At 53.8% G+C, this 19,610-nt stretch overlaps 8 protein-coding genes across 8 annotated transcripts; 3 read left to right on the top strand and 5 right to left on the bottom strand.

Annotated features, from left to right (window-relative positions):
* Positions 1 to 365: 365 nt before the first annotated feature.
* BKA78DRAFT_339913 (uncharacterized protein) lies at positions 366 to 4,436 on the bottom strand (the record flags this gene model as incomplete). Its single annotated transcript, XM_066890297.1, has 3 exons — positions 366 to 3,596; positions 3,649 to 4,092; positions 4,142 to 4,436. 3 exons carry the CDS (start codon positions 4,434 to 4,436, stop codon positions 727 to 729), a joined length of 3,609 nt encoding a protein of 1,202 aa, XP_066749318.1. The 3' UTR covers positions 366 to 726.
* Positions 4,437 to 4,645: 209 nt separating this feature from the next.
* BKA78DRAFT_11437 (uncharacterized protein) lies at positions 4,646 to 5,496 on the bottom strand. The gene has a single exon (XM_066882321.1). It carries the CDS (start codon positions 5,381 to 5,383, stop codon positions 4,856 to 4,858), a length of 528 nt encoding a protein of 175 aa, XP_066749319.1. The 5' UTR covers positions 5,384 to 5,496; the 3' UTR covers positions 4,646 to 4,855.
* Positions 5,497 to 5,610: 114 nt separating this feature from the next.
* BKA78DRAFT_348688 (HotDog domain-containing protein) lies at positions 5,611 to 6,481 on the bottom strand (the record flags this gene model as incomplete). The annotated part of the gene is made up of 5 exons (XM_066890677.1): positions 5,611 to 5,905; positions 5,997 to 6,048; positions 6,101 to 6,242; positions 6,322 to 6,361; positions 6,417 to 6,481. The coding sequence occupies 5 exons, from the start codon at positions 6,479 to 6,481 to the stop codon at positions 5,611 to 5,613; spliced, it is 594 nt and encodes a 197-aa protein (XP_066749320.1).
* A 281-nt stretch (positions 6,482 to 6,762) lies between these two features.
* On the top strand, positions 6,763 to 8,390 carry BKA78DRAFT_11425 (major facilitator superfamily domain-containing protein). Its single transcript, XM_066882319.1, has 3 exons — positions 6,763 to 6,932; positions 6,990 to 8,085; positions 8,140 to 8,390. Exons 1-3 carry the CDS (start codon positions 6,855 to 6,857, stop codon positions 8,337 to 8,339), a joined length of 1,374 nt encoding a protein of 457 aa, XP_066749321.1. The 5' UTR covers positions 6,763 to 6,854; the 3' UTR covers positions 8,340 to 8,390.
* A 220-nt stretch (positions 8,391 to 8,610) lies between these two features.
* On the bottom strand, positions 8,611 to 9,164 carry BKA78DRAFT_291299 (mitochondrial 37S ribosomal protein mS33; the record flags this gene model as incomplete). Its single annotated transcript, XM_066885870.1, has 3 exons — positions 8,611 to 8,689; positions 8,798 to 9,000; positions 9,126 to 9,164. 3 exons carry the CDS (start codon positions 9,162 to 9,164, stop codon positions 8,611 to 8,613), a joined length of 321 nt encoding a protein of 106 aa, XP_066749322.1.
* Positions 9,165 to 9,345: 181 nt separating this feature from the next.
* Positions 9,346 to 10,848, top strand: BKA78DRAFT_11467 (ribonuclease III domain-containing protein). The gene has a single exon (XM_066882328.1). It carries the CDS (start codon positions 9,520 to 9,522, stop codon positions 10,672 to 10,674), a length of 1,155 nt encoding a protein of 384 aa, XP_066749323.1. The 5' UTR covers positions 9,346 to 9,519; the 3' UTR covers positions 10,675 to 10,848.
* Positions 10,849 to 12,087: 1,239 nt separating this feature from the next.
* Positions 12,088 to 13,284, top strand: BKA78DRAFT_348692 (uncharacterized protein; the record flags this gene model as incomplete). Its single annotated transcript, XM_066890678.1, has 2 exons — positions 12,088 to 12,847; positions 12,905 to 13,284. 2 exons carry the CDS (start codon positions 12,088 to 12,090, stop codon positions 13,282 to 13,284), a joined length of 1,140 nt encoding a protein of 379 aa, XP_066749324.1.
* Positions 13,285 to 15,186: 1,902 nt separating this feature from the next.
* On the bottom strand, positions 15,187 to 17,738 carry BKA78DRAFT_329271 (putative xylan 1,4-beta-Xylosidase; the record flags this gene model as incomplete). Its single annotated transcript, XM_066889656.1, has 3 exons — positions 15,187 to 16,961; positions 17,012 to 17,512; positions 17,600 to 17,738. 3 exons carry the CDS (start codon positions 17,736 to 17,738, stop codon positions 15,187 to 15,189), a joined length of 2,415 nt encoding a protein of 804 aa, XP_066749325.1.
* Positions 17,739 to 19,610: the final 1,872 nt, after the last annotated feature.

A 19,610-nucleotide genomic window follows, 5' to 3' on the forward strand; every position in this document is an offset into this window, starting at 1 on the left:
CAAATACCAGACTACTACTTACTCTACATAATCTTCTAATTTCTTCTCTGTCTCCTTCATTCAGTCGCTTGAGAGGGGAGGGGGAGGTGTTGATGACCGGCGGTAGCACACGGTGGCAGGAAACGGCGTTGTTGTAAAAAGGTGACATGATGTTCGGTAGATGTATGTACACATGGTTTGATAAAAAGGGTGTTTCCATGAAGAGACCTGAGGTGTCTATTGTCTGCTGACATGAGCCTTTCCTTTTTTGGTTGTCCCTGCCTGAAAGCCGTAGGCAACAGTCAAATGTAGCTCACATGTATGAACAGATTAAGACACGTGCCAGAGAAATCCGCGCTCGTGACTATTTACGAGCAAAATCCAGACGCACGTGGTCCGAATGCTCCATGTGTGCGCGAGTATTTAGATGAATTCCGACCGCTTCTCAGCGTTTGCGGCTTGCAACTCCCTTGCTCAAGAGAAGATGCGATGGGAGTTGATGACTGCTTTTTTGTTGGGCGATCGTCAAGTGGAAGCCGACTGTGAGCATTGGTCGCGTTGGTTGACTTTTTGGAAATGATTTGGCATACAAAGTAAGGGGAGGAGTTGGAAGAGACTGTGGATGAGTAGGGTTGAATCGTGGTCGTTCTGTTCATTATTTATTGATGGTGCAGATTGGTATTTCTATTAGAGTCTAAGTGTCTACAACACAACGCTGCAGGAAACAGAAAACGAACGAGAAAATGTCTATCGATCCGCCCTCCCAACATCAATGCCAAACCTCTTCTTCTCTCCATGTGGCCCCTGTTCGCCGGCGCCCCACCAGCCCAGCGAAAACACGTAACCCTGCCAGACACCTCTGTTCTGCAATTCTCTTGGATCCCACCACTGCGCTTCGCCCTTCAGACCCTCCGCACTCAACATTTCGCTATTTCCCGCCAACAGACTCGCGCCAGCGGCAATGGATGCCGGGTTCTTGGGCAGCACGCGGCGTGTGTCCATGACCCAGAGACTGAGGCCAACGCAGAGAGCAAGCACGACAAGCAGGACGCCCAGAATGTGCGTCGATACGGCGCTTTGCATGAGACGGGAAACGTGCAGAACCGTCAGAGTCGCGGTAGATGAGGCGGCAGGGGAGTGCGGCGCGCTGGCGTCGAATGGCACGCGGATAGCCAGGTTCGCTGTCTGGGCGACCAAGATACGGTAGACGCGCGTCAGGCTGGCAGTCATCTTTTCGAAGCCCGTGTCGTCCATGTAGTCCTGCATGGGGAAGGAGTTGGGATCTTTGGTGGTTCCAAGCTGGTAAATGGCGGCCTGGAAGGCGGGGTCGTACATGCTAGAGTTGGAGACGCTGGGACCGGTCGAGTCGAACAAGAAGCTGCCGGAGCCAAAAGCCGAGGACATCATTCCAGTAGGAAAGGCGTACATGAAGCTTGCCGAGAATGTCTGGTTGGAGAAGACTTGTGGCGGGATGCTTGTGTCGATGCTGGCGTCAAGAATGGCAAGGGATGTGGCAGAAAGCGTGACCGAAGTGGAAAACTGTTGGATTGAGAAGCCGCAGGTAAAGGCGCGCCAGTTTGAGTCGTCGGTCCCGTACGCTCCACAGATTTTGTTGCCAAAATCGCTTCCCCTGGGGCCCATGTTGATGTCGAAGTAACCAAAAGCATTGGACCCTGGCATCAGCCATTCACTTCCCTTGTCACAACGAAGCTTGGTGTATTCTTGAAAGTCGTAGGTTCCGTAGAGCCAATCTGAGATGTTTTTCGGCGCTCCAGGGGTAAGCGAGCAGTTGAGGTCACCGCGAATAGCCGGTAGTCTCGTGTACAGCTTGCTTTTATTGTTTGCTGAAAAGCTTGAAAGTTCATCTTGAATGGATGCATCCTCGAATTTGACCTCAGGGAAAGCCAATTCGTCGTAGGTCCAGGCCGGGTAAGAAAAGTTTTGGGTTGTAAGGAGTCCAATGTTCATCGACGCTTGTTTGAAGGCATCGTAGTTTGCGCCAAAGCCCAAGTCATCTGCTTGGTAGGACGAATTAAACTGATTGACCGTGGAAAGTGTGACAAGTTGATGTAACTCCACACCCTGTGCAGTGTAAAGACCGCTAACAACAATCGTCAGCAGAGGAGCCAGAAGCATGGTGACTGCCATCAGAATCACGGGAAAGTGCCTGTTCATTGCAGATTTCAACAAAGATTGGAAAGCCGTCATTGACACATATTCCCTGAGGATGTCGTCGCGCGTACTCGAGTATTTGGTGCGCAGGACATGAAAAGGGAAAATGAAGACAGTGCTAAAGGCAACTGTTCCAATCAAGGTTTGGACAGTCAACATGACGATTGCTGGAATGTAGACCCAGACGAAGCGGATATACCCTTGTGCATCAACTTGGGCCAGGCCGTTGCTCTTTTCGGATCTCCAATAGAGTATTTCCAGGACGACGGCCACCATGATGAGTGAAAGTGCGACCAAGATCTTGAAGAAGGGATTGATTGAAAGTGGACGCCACCACTTGATTGTCGCATTTTCCTTCTCGGTCGCTTTCTCCACATGACGGCTTTCCGTAAAGATCTCGACCAAAAAGCGGTGACTGTCTCCGACGTCCTCGATTTTGCTTTGGCACTTGATTCCCATTAAGTGTGCTCGTATGTCGTCGACATCTGATGAACCTTGGTGGCGTAATCTGTCCAAGAGCGAAGGGCTGTTGGCAAGAATGAGAGCCAAATCTCCAATTGTCGCTGGATCCCGAGGTGCGAAGTTACGGGGTGCGATTTGAAACATTACAAGTGCCACAGCGATTTTCAAGACAAGCAATGCTGCCATGAGATACAACGAGAGTCCTCTAACGCGCAGACGTTGCTCCGTAGAATAACAAGTTCCTTCTTTGGACTCTTCGGCTGGATACATGAGCTCGTGCTTCGCCATTTGAGCAGTCACCATGCTGAAAAGACTGGTTGTGGCCTTTTTCAAAGTGTCTGGATTTTGGAGCTCGCTCGCGGTGTGAGTACTGTTTGCAAATAGGTCGATGAATGGCCACATCCGCGACAGCTCTCGAACTCCCGAGCGGTAATAGAAAGGGGTATCCAGGACCAGGCCTGCCGCTGCGGTAGATGCCTGCAGGCCCTCCAGAAGGTCCCAACCGGTGTATTCAGGAGTCGTGTGGTCCAAGTCGATAAATGTGTTTTCAAGTAAGTTCCCAGCCGAATCAAACTTGGCACGCACATTCTTGATGCTATACTTTGGATAGCAGACAAGTGCCGCAGTGTGATCCAAGAGAATTGGGCCTATGGGAGTGTTTTCAACTCCCGGATTTTGATAGCCCTTCTGGGCACGACCGGCCAGAACAACGAGTCGTTTGGGGTCCGGATTGCCGGTGGTAGTGTTACAGTTGATTTGGATAGCGTCGCCAAAGTCACACTCGTTTGTTGTAGGATCGACGGTGCTACACTTCTGGCTATAGGTTATGTCCGTAACCTGACAGGAAGGCGAGTCAATATCGAGTTGTTGATTTGTCCAGTAGCCGTTGGAGTTACTGTCGTAAGACCTTAGCGTTGCTATCTCGCAGTCGAATTCTCCCTGGAAAGCGCGAACGATGGCCTCGGCTTGGAAGTTTTCGGAATCTGTAAAATCATGAGTTATTGCCGGCTTTGCGTGTAGTTGGTAGGAACTGACCCAAATAAAATTCAGGCACCTTCAGGGTTTGAAATGCCATGTCCGCAGTAGTGCCTGGCGGGTAGTCCATAGTTCCATTGTTTAGTGCGAGCGTCGCTAAGACTATGGAACTCCCAATCTCCGAGGACTGAAAATTCATGACAAACTCGTCAGAGGAGAAGAGATTGCAATCTGGATTGTGAAACTCGGCGGTTTGTAGAACCAAAAGACCAGTGGATGCGACGGTGAGTAGCTTGATCAGTAAGGAGCCGACGATTGCAACCACAACCGGCCAATGTGCCTGACGAAGAGACTTGACGAATGCCTCGGTCTGCGACAAGGTGACATAGTCGAGCAACAGAGTGTCGGAGGCAGTCGTTACCTTCTTCTTCAGTAGCACCCAGGGCATTGCCTGCTTCGTCCTGTGTTCAACTTGGCCCCAATATGCTGCGACGATGGCGAGCACTGTCAAACTGTTAGCACCCTTGCAGTGACATTGGAAGCTTATACGAACCAGCGGTGGGGCCATATGTCCACAGATAATGATCTGTAGCTTTGGCAGTGGCGATTCCATTCTTTCTGGCATCCATAGTGGCTAAAATGGCCAGCCCGAGTAAGAGGTAAAGGTAACAGACAATGAAGCCGGAGAAGCTGTTCCGCTTTAGGAATGCTGGCGTCCATCCAAGTGACTTGCCATTCATCCATCTCATTTGCGATTCATCGTCACTGAACGGAGTTGCGTCTTGAATGATTTCCGTTACTTCTTTCGTCTGCGTGTCGCCGTGTTTTGAAGAGACGACCTCCTCCATTGTGAGGTAGAAGTCGAATTTGTCGTTTAGACGTAAACAAGTCCCCGAGGGACAGAGTCTTATTTGTGAAAGACATCTCCAAGTGTGGCAGCCAGCCCGAACAAAAATCCGTGGTGATAAGGAGGCATAGTGCAAATTCAAGGGTTGTGCGCAGTGCGAAGCCTCGCGCCAAAAAGCTTGGCGCTGAAAAAGTAGGAGTCGCAGTAGACACTTACAGATCGTTGGCTGACACTAGCGCCCGAAAGGGTAGCCAGCTGTTCCTGTTTGCAGCAGACAACCTCACGACTTGGGATTCCAGGCTAAGCTTGACCAATCCGTAGTTTGGAGGGCGTGATCATCGCCACAGCCATCTTGTTGTTTGCTGACGCTCGTGCCAGTCCCAGAAGGCCAATACTCAAAACCACAGATGCTTTTTGATTCTAAGCGCTCGATAACATAGCTGAGTGCGTCGCCCTGAAAGGTCGAGGTGTCGATAATTTCCTATACGGCTTTGCTGAGACTTTACGCAGATGTTCCCCAGTGCTTGTAAGATGTCCCACGCTCAAAAGAGCACCTGGAAGATTCGAGCCATGCGCACTCAGGCAGCGATGGATGCAACCCCGCGGCTGAAAGTTGAAGGCGTCATAGTGACTCGCTAGCCTGGAGCTTGAACCACAATCTTGAGGGGAAAGCAGACGTTTCAAGACGCTCGGCCAGTATTGTTGGTGAAGTTCTGTTGGTGGGTCCACGGACAGCGCACGATAGAAAAGTAGATTCCACGTGAGAGACCACTGGCTAAGCCTCTGGTCCGCAGTATCACACAGCCTCAGCTTACATTGATGTTGGCCCGCAAAGCCAAGTCGCCAATAGGACAGCTGCAGGCCCCCTTCTCGACAGCATTGATACTTTGCTCTTCTTAGTCTGATTTTGATACTCTTTTGTGGCTTACTTTGGTCAGTCTTCGGCATTTCCCTGTCCGGTACTGTAGCATTGGTTTCTTCATCGAGAGCATCAGGGTTTGCTCTATGTGGCGGATGCAGGAATATGGTGTGGCATGTTGCTTAGACTTAGACTGGCTGGAGTGCCAAGATTGTTTGTGTGTGCCCACGATGGACGCCGGAGAGAGTTTTTGGACAGTCAAGTCGTGCGAAAACCCCAGCAAGCCATGAGAATCAGAGCTCTCAGTCTTTGAGCATCACAGCTTCGCTACTTTTGCCTTCTTTTCAACTCCTTCCCTTTTCATGTCGGCTTCAACTTCGTCATCCCAAGGTACTCTGAACTTCAGATGCTCCGAATTCGGCTGCGCGTTGACTTTGTGGTGCTCGGCCGTCGCATAGACCATCTTTCCGTCCAGAGAAGTCATCTCGCCTTTGATCATGGCCATCTTCTTGCCAATCTGGACGACCTTCGACGAGAGCAAGACTTTGGTGCCAATTGGAACGCCTCGGAGGTATGAGATGTTGAGAGTGCGGGTAACACCGCCCAAGAAGCTAGAAGTTGTGAGTCGTCGGACGTGATAGACAGACGGTTTCGCTGCAAAGATCGCCCGCGGCCAATCACCAGGAAACATGGTGAACCTACAAGTAAAAACCAGGTCTAGCAAGGGGATTCAACGCCGAAGTGGTTGCCATATCTGGAAATAGTAGTCAGCTCGTGCCCGCAGTCCTGGTGGAGCAGAACCAGACCAAACACAACACCATAGGCCCCACCGTGCATGACATCATTGAGATTGGAAAAGTCCTCTGACACGGTAAACTCGTACTGGGAAAAGCCGTCCAAGGCGGCGTCGACCAGCCTCAATTTGGACATGACAACACGGTCAAAGTCCTGTCAGCGGAAGCCAAGATTAGCGGATCCCCGCTGCTGATTCCGCCCGTCGTGGTAAGGCTTGTCGGGATACACGAACCACATGGTCCTTCGGGCGCTGCGCAGCGATCAAATCGTAGCTGTTGGTCATAATATTAGCGCTGTTGCAAACAAAGGAGTTGGCATTCGCCGCACCGATCAAACAGGCCCTGTTGGATGGCGCGCATGGCCTTGCTCCTCGCCGCAGACTTGGAGGCCATGGCGAAAATGGGTTTCCTTCATTGCAAAGTGCAAAGGAAGAGGTTGGGATAATATTTCCAGGACAACCCCTCTCGGAAGTCCGCAATGGAGAGCCTCGGGCCGGAGGTAACGGGATGTGCAACATGGATTTCTTTGGATGGTCGGCCAATGGCGGCGGCTCGAAACATGGGCCAAGCTGATCACACATGGTCGGTCATCTTGGGGCTCGCTTCGACAGCTCTTTCGACACGACACGTTGTTTGTCCTCCTCCTTCTCACTTCAGCTCATCTTCTTCCCCTTCTGTCGCTCTCTGATTCCTCCTTACTTCTGGTCCTCGTTGTTCGTTCTTCCTTTGGTGCTGCGCACACTTCTCGTCCTACACAGCCAAAACAATGGCGTCACTACCCGTTACCCCGGAACTGCGCAAGAAAGTCCTCCGCGTTCTCTTCATATCTCTCTTATTAGACCTGGTAAGACATGTCCACTCTGCTGCTTCGGATCCAAGGAATTGACACACCGTCCTACAGATCTCCTTTACTTTTATTCTCCCTTTGTTCCCCAAACTCCTCGAATTCTACCGCGACCACGAAACCACGTACTCGTCCTCCAACACCGTCCTGAACCGCATCCTCGCCGGACTAAACGCATACAAGAACGCTTTTGCCAAAACCATCAATGACCGCTATGATATTGTGCTGCTGGGCGGAGCGCTCGGCTCGCTGTTCTCGTTCTTGCAAGCCATTGCATCCCCAATCATCGGCAAGCTGTCGGACAAGTACGGCCGGCGTACAGCGCTGCTGTGGAGCATGATGGGCAACATTCTCAGTGTTGCGCTGTGGGTTGCAGCCACCGATTTCCGCACGTTTTTGGCGTCGCGCGTCGTTGGTGGGCTGAGCGAGGGTAACGTTCAGCTCGCAACAGCCATTGCGACGGATATTAGCGACCACAGTCAGCGCGGCGCAACCATGGCGCTGGTCGGCGCCTGCTTCAGTATCGCATTCACGTTTGGTCCCGCGCTCGGTGCCTGGCTCTCCAGCATTACGACCGTCGCCGCAAATCCATTTGCCACGGCCGCCGGATTCTCGCTGTTCCTCATCGTCACCGAAACCGTGTACCTGTGGGCATCGCTGCCGGAAACGCTTCCCGCGCCGGCCGAGCAGGGGTCGTCTGCCAACGGCGGCGCGAACAAGGACAAGGCGGACAAGACTGTCCAGCGCCGCGTTAGGACCAACTCGCACACGCTGCTGAACTTTACCCACTTCATCTTCATCTTGTTTTTCTCGGGCATGGAATTTTCGCTTCCGTTCATGACGTATGATCTGTTCTCCTACGATCAAAAGCAGTCTGGTCGCCTTTTGGGGTTCATTGGTCTCGTGGCTTCGATCCTTCAGGGCAGTGTCACTCGCAGGCTTCACCCACTGCGTGTTGTGCAGACGGGCGTGGTAGCATGCGCTGTGGGATTCTTGCTCCTCGGCAGGATTACGACGCAAGGCGGCTTGTATGCGGCGGCAACTTGCTTGGCGGTTACGAGCGCAACAGTGGTGACGGGCTTGAACAGTTTGAGCAGTTTTGAGGCTGCTGATGATGAGCGCGGTGGGCGTCTGGGAAGCCACCGAAGCTGGGGTAAGCAATACTCCATCCCATTATGTCTCTTTGATAGACACTAACTCAGCATAGGACAAATTGGCCGCTCTCTCGGACCCCTTATCTTCTGCAGCTTGTACTGGTGGGCTGGTCGCGAATTTGCCTACGCGGTCGGCGGCGCGGGAGTAGTCGGCGTTTGCGGTCTGGTCTTTGGATCTTTGAAGATGCCTCCTGGAACGGAGATGCAAAAAGGTAAGAAGGTGGCGGAGACGCCCGCGGAGAAGGCCCAGTAGGTCGCTCGCTTTGCATAGCTTTGATTGGCATTTCTGGTAGGATAGGGCAAATGGAGTCTGGTTGTTTTGGGCAATCTGGGGCACGCATCGTTCCTGCAAACATCAAGGTCTGATGGGAATGGACAGTACACTGTGATGTAACCGTAAATTCCTTTGACACAGAAAGCTTCCGGTAATTTTTCCCATATCCATATCAACGCCAGCGCATATGCTCTTCCAATTGTCCTTGGTATAACTCTCACATCTCGCCATCCTGCATCTTTCAATTTCTCTATTTCTTCTTGCCACCCTTCTTGAAGTCCGGCGCCGTACGCTTCTTCTTCGGTGCACCTTTGCCTCGGGCTTTGCGTCTGTACAGCGTCTGTTAGCCAATGTCCAACTTCCGCCATATCCCAATATTCCGCTCCATGCACTCTCCCCATATTCCCAGGTTCCAAACAATGGCGGTGATGACGTACCCAGCAACATGCTCCTCCCTCTCAAACTCATCAATATCAATGCTCTCCCACTCAGCGTAGAGCTTCTTGAAATCTTGATACGTGCCGACCTTGCGCGGGTAGTATGCTGCGACGGACGGACCGATCAATCGTTGACGGAGGACGCTCGTTCCCATACGCACGCCCTCGGGGTTGAAGACGTTGTTGAAGACTTTGCATTGCGCCTGCTCGGGTAGGTTAGCACGCTACGCGATAGCATTTGGATCGTGATGTTGCGAGATGGCAGCGGCGGGGCGGTGGATCGAGCGGGGAAATGCCAATGGTGCTGGAGAGGTAATAGGAGCTGTACCCTCATTAGGTCGACAATGCGATTGCGTGGGACGGACATGGTGGAGGGCGGGCTGGAGGACGGTCGACCGCGTCGTCTACAGCTTGCGGTGGATTGATTGACAGCAGCGGCGGTTGTCCGGAGACTTTCTGCCCCGTGTCACCGCCTCTCCGCGGGAGCCATTCCATAAAAGGTAAAGCGTGCAGCGACTCATCCGGCCCGCTGGAGCTCAAAATGGAACGCGCTTGATTTGATCTTCCCTTACAACATCGCCTTCTTCTTGACCGGACGAGAAACGAGCTGGTCTTTGTGGATCTCGGGAGTTGAATGCTTTGCTGCTCCTCTGTTGGTGATCAAGCCTCAGCCATTGGTCACGCCAGAATACCAGGATTTTGGAATTTGGACGCCAACCACCATGACTTCATCTCAAATGAAGCGGCCATTCAATGGCACCGATGGAGGCGACCACAACGCCGGCCATGCGAAGAAGCACAAGGTCACTGATGGTCGAGGCTATGGCGTTGATTCCAGAGCTGGCGGACACAACGGCAACAACTCTCACCGAAGGAACGACTTTTCGCATCGCTCCAAATCATCAGCAAACCAAGAGCCACTCGGCAAGTCACGGTTTCCTCACGGCGCAAATGATTCCGACAAGCACAGGAGCAGCGGCCAAAAGCCAAAAAAGTCCAACAAGCCATTACCTCCACTTCCCGAGATCAAGAACCCTGAGCTGTGCAAGTTGCCCTTTGTGCACTCTTCCGCAGTCGACGGTCAATCAGACTGGCACTCGCGCTGTTACGAGGGACTGGAATGGTTCGGCGACTCGGTCCTGCAGTTCACTGCCACCAAGGTCATCGCCAAAGATTTCGACTTTTACTCCGCAGGCCAAAAGTCAAGCATGCGCGAGACGCTCGTCTGCAATAATACGCTGCGCGAGTACTCCAAGCGTTACGGCTTCCCAGCCAAGCTGGTCCATGCAACCCCCGGACTCGAGCAGTCTCGCAAGACGTGGCAGAAGATCGAGGCCGACATCTTCGAGGCTTACGTCGGCGCTGTCTACCAGGACGACCCGGAGAACGGCGAGGCTCGCATCCACGAGTGGATGCTGCAACTGTGGACGCCGATCTTGGACGAGAACCGCCGCACTGCTAGTCTCAACACCGTCCAAGATGTTTCCCAGGCCAAGACGAAGCTCTCGGCGCTTCTAGGAGGTGTCGGCATCAAGATCACGTACGAGGATATGCCGCACGACAAGAAAGACGAGATGAAGCAAGCGGTCTACCTCACCGGCTGGGGCTTTGAGCATCTGAAGATGGGCGAGGGCGTGGCGAAGAACAAGAAGAATGCTGGCGGTGCGGCGGCCTTGGATGCAGTTAACAACTTGAACCAGCTCACACCCGGTGGTCCTGGCGAGCAGATTGCACAAGCATTGGTCACGAAGCGCACGTTTGATGCCGAAAAGAAGGCGCAGAGGGAGCGGGAAGAGGCAGAGAAGACAGGAGCGGAAGCAAAAGAGGCTGGAGAATCTGCGGACTCGAATGATTCTGATGAATCCAAGGAGGAATGAGAAAGAGTCAGCAGGGCCATAACGGACGGAGCACACTGGAGGAACCAAAAGGACCTGGAATAGATACCCCCAACAACAAATGGTGGCTCTCCGGAATGTTAGAGCACCTCAAATTTTGCCGTCGATGAAAATATTCGAGCATTCTCAGAACAAGATCCTGGCTGCTGGCACTTTCAAACGAGCACTCAAGCATGCAGGTGATGTTTCATCCGAAGTCAACTTTCTTTGCATCACACAAGTTGCCATTACAATTCTGTACTACAAACTGACACAAGGAAACATCAAGCCCGGCAGCGGATGCTAGCAACTGCCGTACCGTCGGGCCGCTTGCCGACAGCCGGAAAATGCTGAAACCAATCAAAGCACGTCATCCCCAGCGATCATATATGAAGGGGCAAGGAAATAGCACAACACGCAAAGCTGCGTCAAACACGGCAAAGAGGCTGGCTGAGGAGTGGGCCACGTGCGGTCATGGACCATTAGGGCTTCAATTATTGGATGGCGAAGAGGAGGACGGCGACGCGTTGTCAAAAGACGCCCTGACAAGGTTGCCAACCAAGCTTTGCCAATGCTCGGCCCTACCCCAGGATCCGACCTAGAAGAGAAAATGCCCGGAACATCACCAAAATCCTTTTCCGTCTTTTCAGACTTAATTGTCTCCTCATCGCTCGCTGACAGCCCTGGTGATGGGGTCTCTTTGAATTTCAGGCCAACACGTGCTCCTCAGACCACTGAAAAATAGCTCTATAAACGCCATCGGATAGTGGTTATCGTGAATTTGTTGCAAGAAGCAGGTAGACGCCTTACCGCCAAAGTCGTCGTAAGCGGACAACACGCGCGTCAGATCGTCCGCAGGGATTCTCTCTGTGCTGCAGCGCGCCGAAACGTGGTGGGACCACTGGCATTGACCTGGTAACCCCCCTTTACCTACGTACTGTACAAACAGCACCTCTCTCATAGGCGCGCTGGTATAGATGAAGTATCATGATCGGCATACCGTACTCTCGTCGGTGCGATTCATCGATCAGAGTTTGACGGCGGGCACGATGAACGCGAGTTTGGAAGGTGCCGCCAGAGGTTAAACACGATGCAGCGGAAGAAAGACAAGGCAGGACGCACAAAGGCACTAGGATGCGATGGTGTCATGCATGGCCAGGGGGCGTCTATAGCTAACTACTGGTGGGTAAAGAGCTTGCGTCGCGTTTGAAGCTGGGGCTTGGACATGACATGTAAGTACAGTAGGTGTCTATGCGCTCTTCTCCATTTATTCGCCTTCTTTTTTTCTTGTCGTTGGTCTCTTTTCGTCTAGTCGCCGGTCGACGCGGATCTTTGGTTCCTGCCTATATCTACTGGGCCGGTCTGACCTTGAGTTTTACCTGCGAGCCGCCACATTGCACCCAAACACTCAACACCATGAAATCCAACGCGATTCTCGTTCCTGGCCTCGCCGCCTTCGCCTCGGCCGCCAAACACCATCTCATCACTGGCACTTTCAGCGGTTCATACCTTTACGCGCTCGAGTTTGACGATGTCGCCGAAACTCTGACCCTCACCTCCAACCTCACGGCCGCCGGTCCTCACCCATGGATCTCGCTCTCCCATGACAAGAAAGCGCTCTACGCCACCGATGATGGCTCGTGGCACTCGTACAGTGTCTCTCACAGCAACGGCTCGTCTCCCAGCCTGCAGCACAGCGCCTCCGTTCCCATCACCGGCGACTGCCAGTCTGACCGCGGCATCTACATCATTGGCGGCAACGCACCACCGTACAACGTCTATGCCGACCCATTTGGTGACTGTGCGAACGTCGTTTCCGTCGAGAGTAGCACCGGTGCTCTCTCCGCTGTCGCGCAAAACGTGTCGTACACGTCTGGCTCGTCCGGCGTCCACGGTCTTGCGCTCCACCCGTCGGGCAAGTACTTGTACAGTGCTGACGACAGCGGCAATGCTGTGTGGACGCATGCGATCAACAATGGCACCGGCCTGCTGGAGCTGGTGTCGAAGACGGATGCGCCGAGCACTGGAGCTAACCCCAGACACGCGGCCGTTCACCCGCTCGGTGGATATCTCTACGTCGTTCTCGAGGAGAGCAACGAGTTGGCGCAATACCACATTGATGCGAAGAGTGGGAAGCCGGTCTTTGACAACGTGACGTTCCCGTTGATTGCGGACGGTATGATTTCCCTCTCTCCCAACTTACAAGGTTTCCGCAGACTGATCCACCACTCAGGCCTCGACACGTCGCTCTACTGGTCCGACGACGTCGCCGTCTCGCCATCCGGCTGCTTCCTCTACGCCTCTTCTCGCGCACGCGAGACCAACAGCACCGGCTACATCTCCGCCTACGAACTCAGCAGCGACGGCCGCATCGCGCAGCAACTCCTGCTCCAACCCACGACCACGTCTGGTGGCTCCGCCAACGCGCTGGCCGCCGCGCCGTGGGCCGACTCGTACGTCGCGCTTACGGATACGCAGGAGCGCTTTGTCCAGATCTGGAAGCTGGAGAGGAATGCGACGAGTGCGGGCGGCATGGCGGTTGAGGCGAAGGTGGTGGGAAGGGTCGACGTTGAGGATGGCGGATGCTGTGCTAACGCGGTCTGGCTGGATTAAGTGCGTGAAGAACGATTGCGGTGGGTGAGCTAGCCTGGCCGTCTTCAAATTCATGGGGTTTCCTTTTGCACTGTACATGTTGCATTTGACCTGTCCAGGTCTGTTTATACACTGCTTTGCTCAGCCACAGTTTTCGACTCTATAAAGCGCTGATCATAGACGTCACCGTAAAACCATGCTCCTCGGCATGATCAAATGGTTGGCGTGTCGCGTTAGGCAGACGAGGAGTTATCAACTTCTGTTGCACCAGGCAGATAAGGAGTTGTCAGCTTCTGTTGCGCCAGGCACACAAGGAGTTTATAAACTTCTGTTGCGCGAGGCAGACAAGGAGTCATCAACTACTCGCCATTCCTTGTGTTCCTGACAGCGCTGGATCAGGGTAACTGGACTGCATGGCGTTGTCGTGGTAGGATGGAGCAGTCGTCATTCCTTGTGTGTCGCGTCGGGCAGAAGAGTTGTCAACTGCTGTTGTGTCACGCACTCAAGGAATTATTGACTTCTGTCGCGTCGAGCAGATGAGAGATTCAACTTCTATCGCGTCACGCATACAAGGAGTCATCGACTTCACCATGCCGCACAAAACCTTCGAAATCACATGACGTCGACGGCCGCGATTACGATTGGATAACTACATAGATTGGACCTGTGACTCTATTCTCTATGTTTTGGGGAGAGCCACCAAGTTCAAGGCAGTGGAAGTGAGAGAGAAACAAAGAACAGTGATTCTCTTTAAACGTTCCTTGACCGATGATGCAAGGGCTCAGCTAGTTTGTCGAGATGCAAAATCTGAGCGAAAGTGAGAAGCGATTTATACTCCTGACACCCCCAAACTCTTCGCCTTACGTCACGTGCGTCTTTCAGGGGCTAGGTCTTCTGGGAGTCATCGACTGACTGTTGCCTCCTGAACTTGCTGCTCGTCAGTTACAAGACTGCTAGAGGTCACGCGCATCTATCTGCCTGGCAACCTGGCTCCAGGTCTAGTATAAAATCCCCTCGTCTGCTTCCAAGTTGCTGCGCAAACTCGAGGAGTTGATTGACCTTGCCGCTCCGACGGCCTTGAAGGTCTTACTTGGAGTGCTTTCCAAAAGTGATCACACTATGTTGGCTTTTGGCTGGGGGGCTCTGGCAGGACATGCAACCATTTTAAGTTTCGAAGGCAGTATGTCACTCGGCTGTGATGAAAAACTTCATAATTGAACAGTGCTGCTCTTCAACATCAAAGGAAACGACAAAAGGTCGAAAATGTCTGCTTGGAATCCCATACCTCCAACCAAAAAGGAAAGTGTACAATTTCTTTTGCAGAGCACGACCCAACAAACAAAGTCTCAACTCTTCTGGGTTATGTGGGCTGTCAGGAAAGCTGCAGGCCTGCGTGCAGACTGAAAGGCGGAAGATCGAGGATCTTTCATACCCGGCAGGATATTCAGAAGGAGGCTACGGAGAACGTGGCGGGGATGAGAGGCTCAGGAGGTAGGTCAAAGCAAGTCATGTGTCAAATGTCGTGTCTCTTACTGGGTTCGAGGTATAAGTATCGCGGTATGCATCCTTTCTTGCAGCACGACCATCCTGGTTGCACAACGAAATGGTACCTAAAGTCCACCTCACCTCTCCGACTGCGCCGGTTGGAGAACAGTTTCACCTTCCACTTTTGCCTCGGGTTGCTGGATCATAGGTAGAAGATTTGGGGGTCGTTCGGGCGGATCATCGCGGTGTTTAGCTGTGGAGCTGCAATGCTTGGAGACCAAGTGATGCTGCTGTCAGTCAACACAATGCCAAAGTGCCGGCTTAATCTTTCCGGAGACATGGTCATGAGAGGTCGTCAGCTGAAGCAGCGATTGATTATTGATATTCTTGATCTCCTTCTCAACCCTCAGCCCCCTTACCCCTGAATTACACCTCCCCTCAATACCCACCCACAAAATAACCCTCCAACCCCGGCACACCCTTGCCAGTCCTACCCTCGTCGCTCATGCGCGGCCACTCCTCGACAACCAAGCCCTCATCATCGCCCGTCAACTCAAAGCTCACCTCCGCGTTGCCGTCCAACTCCTCGCCGTCAACGCCAATCTCAACCGTGTACGAGCCGGGCCAGACACGCTTGTCGCCCTCTTCGTCGGCACGCGCCAGACGTCCAAGGTCGACAGCGATGGTTTCCGTGCGGGACTCGCCAGGGGCGAGGTCGTGGAAGCGGTTGTATGCGATGAGCGCCTTGTTCGGCACAGGCTGCGGGCCGGTGGACGAGGGGAAGCGCAGGAAGAGGAGAGCAGTGTAGTCGGAGGACGTCTTGCCAGTGTTTGTGACAGTCACGTCAAACGGAGTAAATGCGCAAGTGTCGAGAGTGGTGCTATTGCAGGAGGACGTCAGAGACGAGATGGGGATGCTGGACGACGCGTTGGTCGCGAGCGACAGCGACGACGAGAAGGTCGTGTAGTGCAGGCCCCAGCCAAACGGATACGTCGGCTTGCCGTTGTACCACATGTACGTCCGGCCGGGGCTGCCCGTCTTGTCGTCCGGGCGGAGCGTCATGTCCGTCATCGGCAGCTCCTTGATGTAGGCGGCGGGATACTGCGTCGTCGGGATCCTGCCAGCCGGCGCGACCTTGCCCGTCAGGATGTCCAGCAAAGCCGTGCCGCCGGACTGGCCGGGGTAGCCTCCCCACACGATGGCGCTGATGTTGGGGTTGGCAGCGAGCGGCGCCGAGTCGATCTGGCCGCCGCCCATGGCGACGACGATGGTGGGCTTGCCCTGCGACGCGAGCCGCGTGATGAGGTCGAGCTGGGCGCCGCTCCAGCCGATGGATACGCGGTCCATGCCTTCGGACTCGACGTCGTTGTCGATGCCGCCGATGTAGACGATGACTTCTGCGTCGTCGGCGGCTGCCCACACGTCGGCCCATGCGCCTGTCGTTGGGTCGCCTTGTCCATTGCCGTTTGCGTAGCTCACGTTGAGTCCGGCTTCTTGTGCCGCCATAAGAGGCGAGGTAAGGAATGGCGCTGTGCCGTGGTAGTTGCCTTGCATCTGGGTCGTTGCGTTGGCCCACTCGCCAATGAACGCGATGGGGATGCTGTCATCCAGAGTCAGGGGCAACGCGCCGTCGGCATTCTTGAGCAGGGCGATGCCCTCGTGGGCAGCCTTGAGTGCCAGCTCCTGCGCATGCTTTGTGTTCACGTCGGTCCAGTTGAGCGCGCGATACGGCTGTGAGGCTGCCGGGTCAAAGTATCCAAGCTGCACCAGCGCGCTGTAGACGCGGGTCAGCGCCGTGTCGAGCCTCGTGTCGTTGATGAGACCTTGCTCGTAGGCGAGCGGGAGGTACGTTTGGTAGTATGTGCCGCAATTCAGGTCAACACCGGCATTCAGCGAATCTGCCGCAGCCTCCTCTTGCGTCGAGCCCCACATATGAGGCAAGTAGACGTTCTGGATCGCATCGCAGTCCGAGACCACGTACTGGTCGTCATTTGTCCAGCCCCAATGTTCGCGCAGCAGCGTCTGCATCAGGTAGGGGTCCGCGCACGTCGGCACCCCGTTGGCGGCGTTGTAGGCGCACATGAATGAGCCAACGTTGGCATCGCGTGCGCAGCTGGCAAAGGGCGGCGTGTAGTACTCGGACATGTCCTGCGGCGAGATCTGAGCGTCGAATTGGTATCGCCAATTTCCGTTCCAGCTCTCCATGTCATAGCCTAGGAAGTTGTTAGTGGTGTACGCCCAAGAGTCAGGGGAACAGACTCACCGACAAAGTGCTTGCATGTAGCGATGATCTTCTTGTACTTGGGATGCAGCCCGCCCTGCAGCCCATCCAACAGCGCGCGGACGTAGCTGGCAATGTGGAAGGGGTCCTCGCCGGGCGTCTCCTGTCCTCTCCCCCACCTTGGATCCTTGAACGGGTTGACGTTGGGGGTCCACGCATCAATTCCAAAGCGTCCCGCATTGCTGAACGCCCTCGACTCGGTACTGACAACCTCCGCCACCGCCTTGATCAAGTCATCGTCAAACGCGGCGCCCATCAAAATCGGCTGCGGGAAACTCGTCGCGTGGGTGAATTGGTCCGTATCGTTGGCGTCGGCGAAGACATCGCCTCCGTACTCGTACGCCACGCCGTGGAGAGCTTCGTTCCACCACTGGTATGGCGGAATGCCGAGTCTTGGTACCCCTGGCGCCGTGTTGCCAGTGTTGTTGAACTTCTCCTCGAGCGTGAGGGCGGCGACGAGGGCAGCGGCGCGGGATTTGGGCGCTGTGAAAGTGATTCTTAGCCGATAGCCCCATTACATACTCCACTGACAATTGGAAGGGAGAGGAGAAGAAGCCTAGGACGACTTACTTGCAGACGTGTCGCAAACCAAATTGTCCTTGAGCGGGCCATTGGCGCAATCAGGGAAGCCGTACAGCTTCAGACCTGTCACCAAATCCACGCCAACCACCATGTACGTCGCAAGACGTAGCAAACCTCGTGGCGCCATGGCTCTTCTCGCTCAAACTTGTCCAATTGGGTCTGAATGGCCTCAATGCCGTAGGTCTTGAGCCTCGATCGTCACCGAAGAGAAGGAAGAGTGCCGGACAGAAAGAGAGACAAGGCCATGATGGCCATGGGCGTACTTAAGTCCTCGAGAAATTCATCCGGTGGGCGGCCGCTCAAGCTGCTGCGACGGTGTAGGAAGAGCATCTCCGCACTGCACATTACCCCAGGGCCCACTCACTGATCTGTGGGGACGTCATTTTGCGGGGTTGTGAGAGCACACGACGAAAGTGTGGGAACGGATACGGTGCCATTTTCTTCACGACTCAATCGGCGAGGGGCAATCCGACCGACAGCGGACAGCGCTGTGCGTGGAGCTGCAAACAAAAAGTCGAGTCCACACGTTCTCTTTTCCCATCAGCGAGGCAACGATTTGCATTCTTCCGCTCCGTCTCTTTCTGTGCCTGCATTGCGCCATCATGATCGGAGACTTTCTTGGCAGAGAGGAGAGCCTACAAAATGATTTGGTAGTTTTCGGTGGTCGCCAGAACGCTCGGGACTGCATCTGCCGACGGTAGGCAAGGTCAGATTAAGCTTACCCGCGCAATGTGACAAAAGAGGCATTTTGCGCCGCCGATATGCGGCTGCTTTGCAGCAGTGGTAGTGCACATGTGCCTGTCGGACAGTCGGTGGGTGAGAGCGAGGTCCATCTGCAAGCCATTTAGCCGCCATTTCAGCCGGGAACCGGGTCATCTCACTCACCTTGCTCGCTCGCTTGTAGTGGGATAGGATGGCGCGGATCAGGCCATCATAATAGGGTCAGGTCATGTCCTTCCAGCAAAAGTCCTTTCTCTCCACATTGACGAACGCCTCACTTCACGCATGGACCGAATCAAACTCACCAGGACAAGCAACAGATATCTTCCATTCAACTGGACAAAAAACCACAAATCGAAAATCGACAGTCGATTAACCTCGGCCAGACAGACGACTTACAAGAGACCAAAAGGATCGCACAGCCCTCGATCTCCAAACGAAAAGAAAGGGACAAGAACAGAAATACCGGTATCTGAAAATTTGTGTAACGACAGCGACAGCGGCGGATAAACTATTTGTAGACTGGACCTTGTTCTCACACACAGGCGGCCAAAATCAAAACGATTTCGGAAACGAAGGGAGCTGGACGAAGAAAAAGAGAACCCGCCAGTGTGACCAATGACAGGTGAGAAAGAAAAAAGGAAGACAAAAAAACTCATGTTCAGATAATACAAATGCAAGATCCCGCCCGCCTTGAAAAGTATAGCATAGGACACAAACAGATGGACTCATTTGATCAGCAGCTCACTCCGCTCCAGAGAGCAGCGACAGTGATGGTGGTGATGACGGTGAGAGAAGAAGTAGCAGCAGATGGCAAACAACGACCGTACCGCGGCAGCGGCAGAATCAAGAGGAGAGAAAAGACTCGGAAAAGACCACAAACACAACAAGCATCCCAACCATACGGCCGATTTATTCCGATGCACACAACCAGCCACTTTACCAACCAACCGCCTCGTCAATGAATGCTTTTTTTGTGTTTAATCTCGTCTCGCCTCTTCCAGAAAGGGTACCCAACGTTTGTCGCGTCAAAACGTCTCTTGTACGGATATCAATAGATGATGGGGGTGTCGAATTCTCATGTGATGATGACAATGATGATGTAGGCTCTCGTCGTGCAAAGAGGAAGGCAGGGGTGATGCGGAGCGCGAACTCCATAAGTGTTTAGTGTCTACGTTTCGTAGCGTCATTCGTCGTATGCGTCATGAGAGCCCCCTTTCTTGCTTGCAATTAAGAGCGGGCTCCTCCGTGATTTTTTTTCTTCGGCCGTTCCTTCTTG

The sequence above is a fragment of the Phyllosticta capitalensis genome, assembly GCF_038381095.1.
Source record: "Phyllosticta capitalensis strain CBS 128856 chromosome Unknown BKA78scaffold_1, whole genome shotgun sequence".
Taxonomy (NCBI): domain Eukaryota; kingdom Fungi; phylum Ascomycota; class Dothideomycetes; order Botryosphaeriales; family Phyllostictaceae; genus Phyllosticta; species Phyllosticta capitalensis.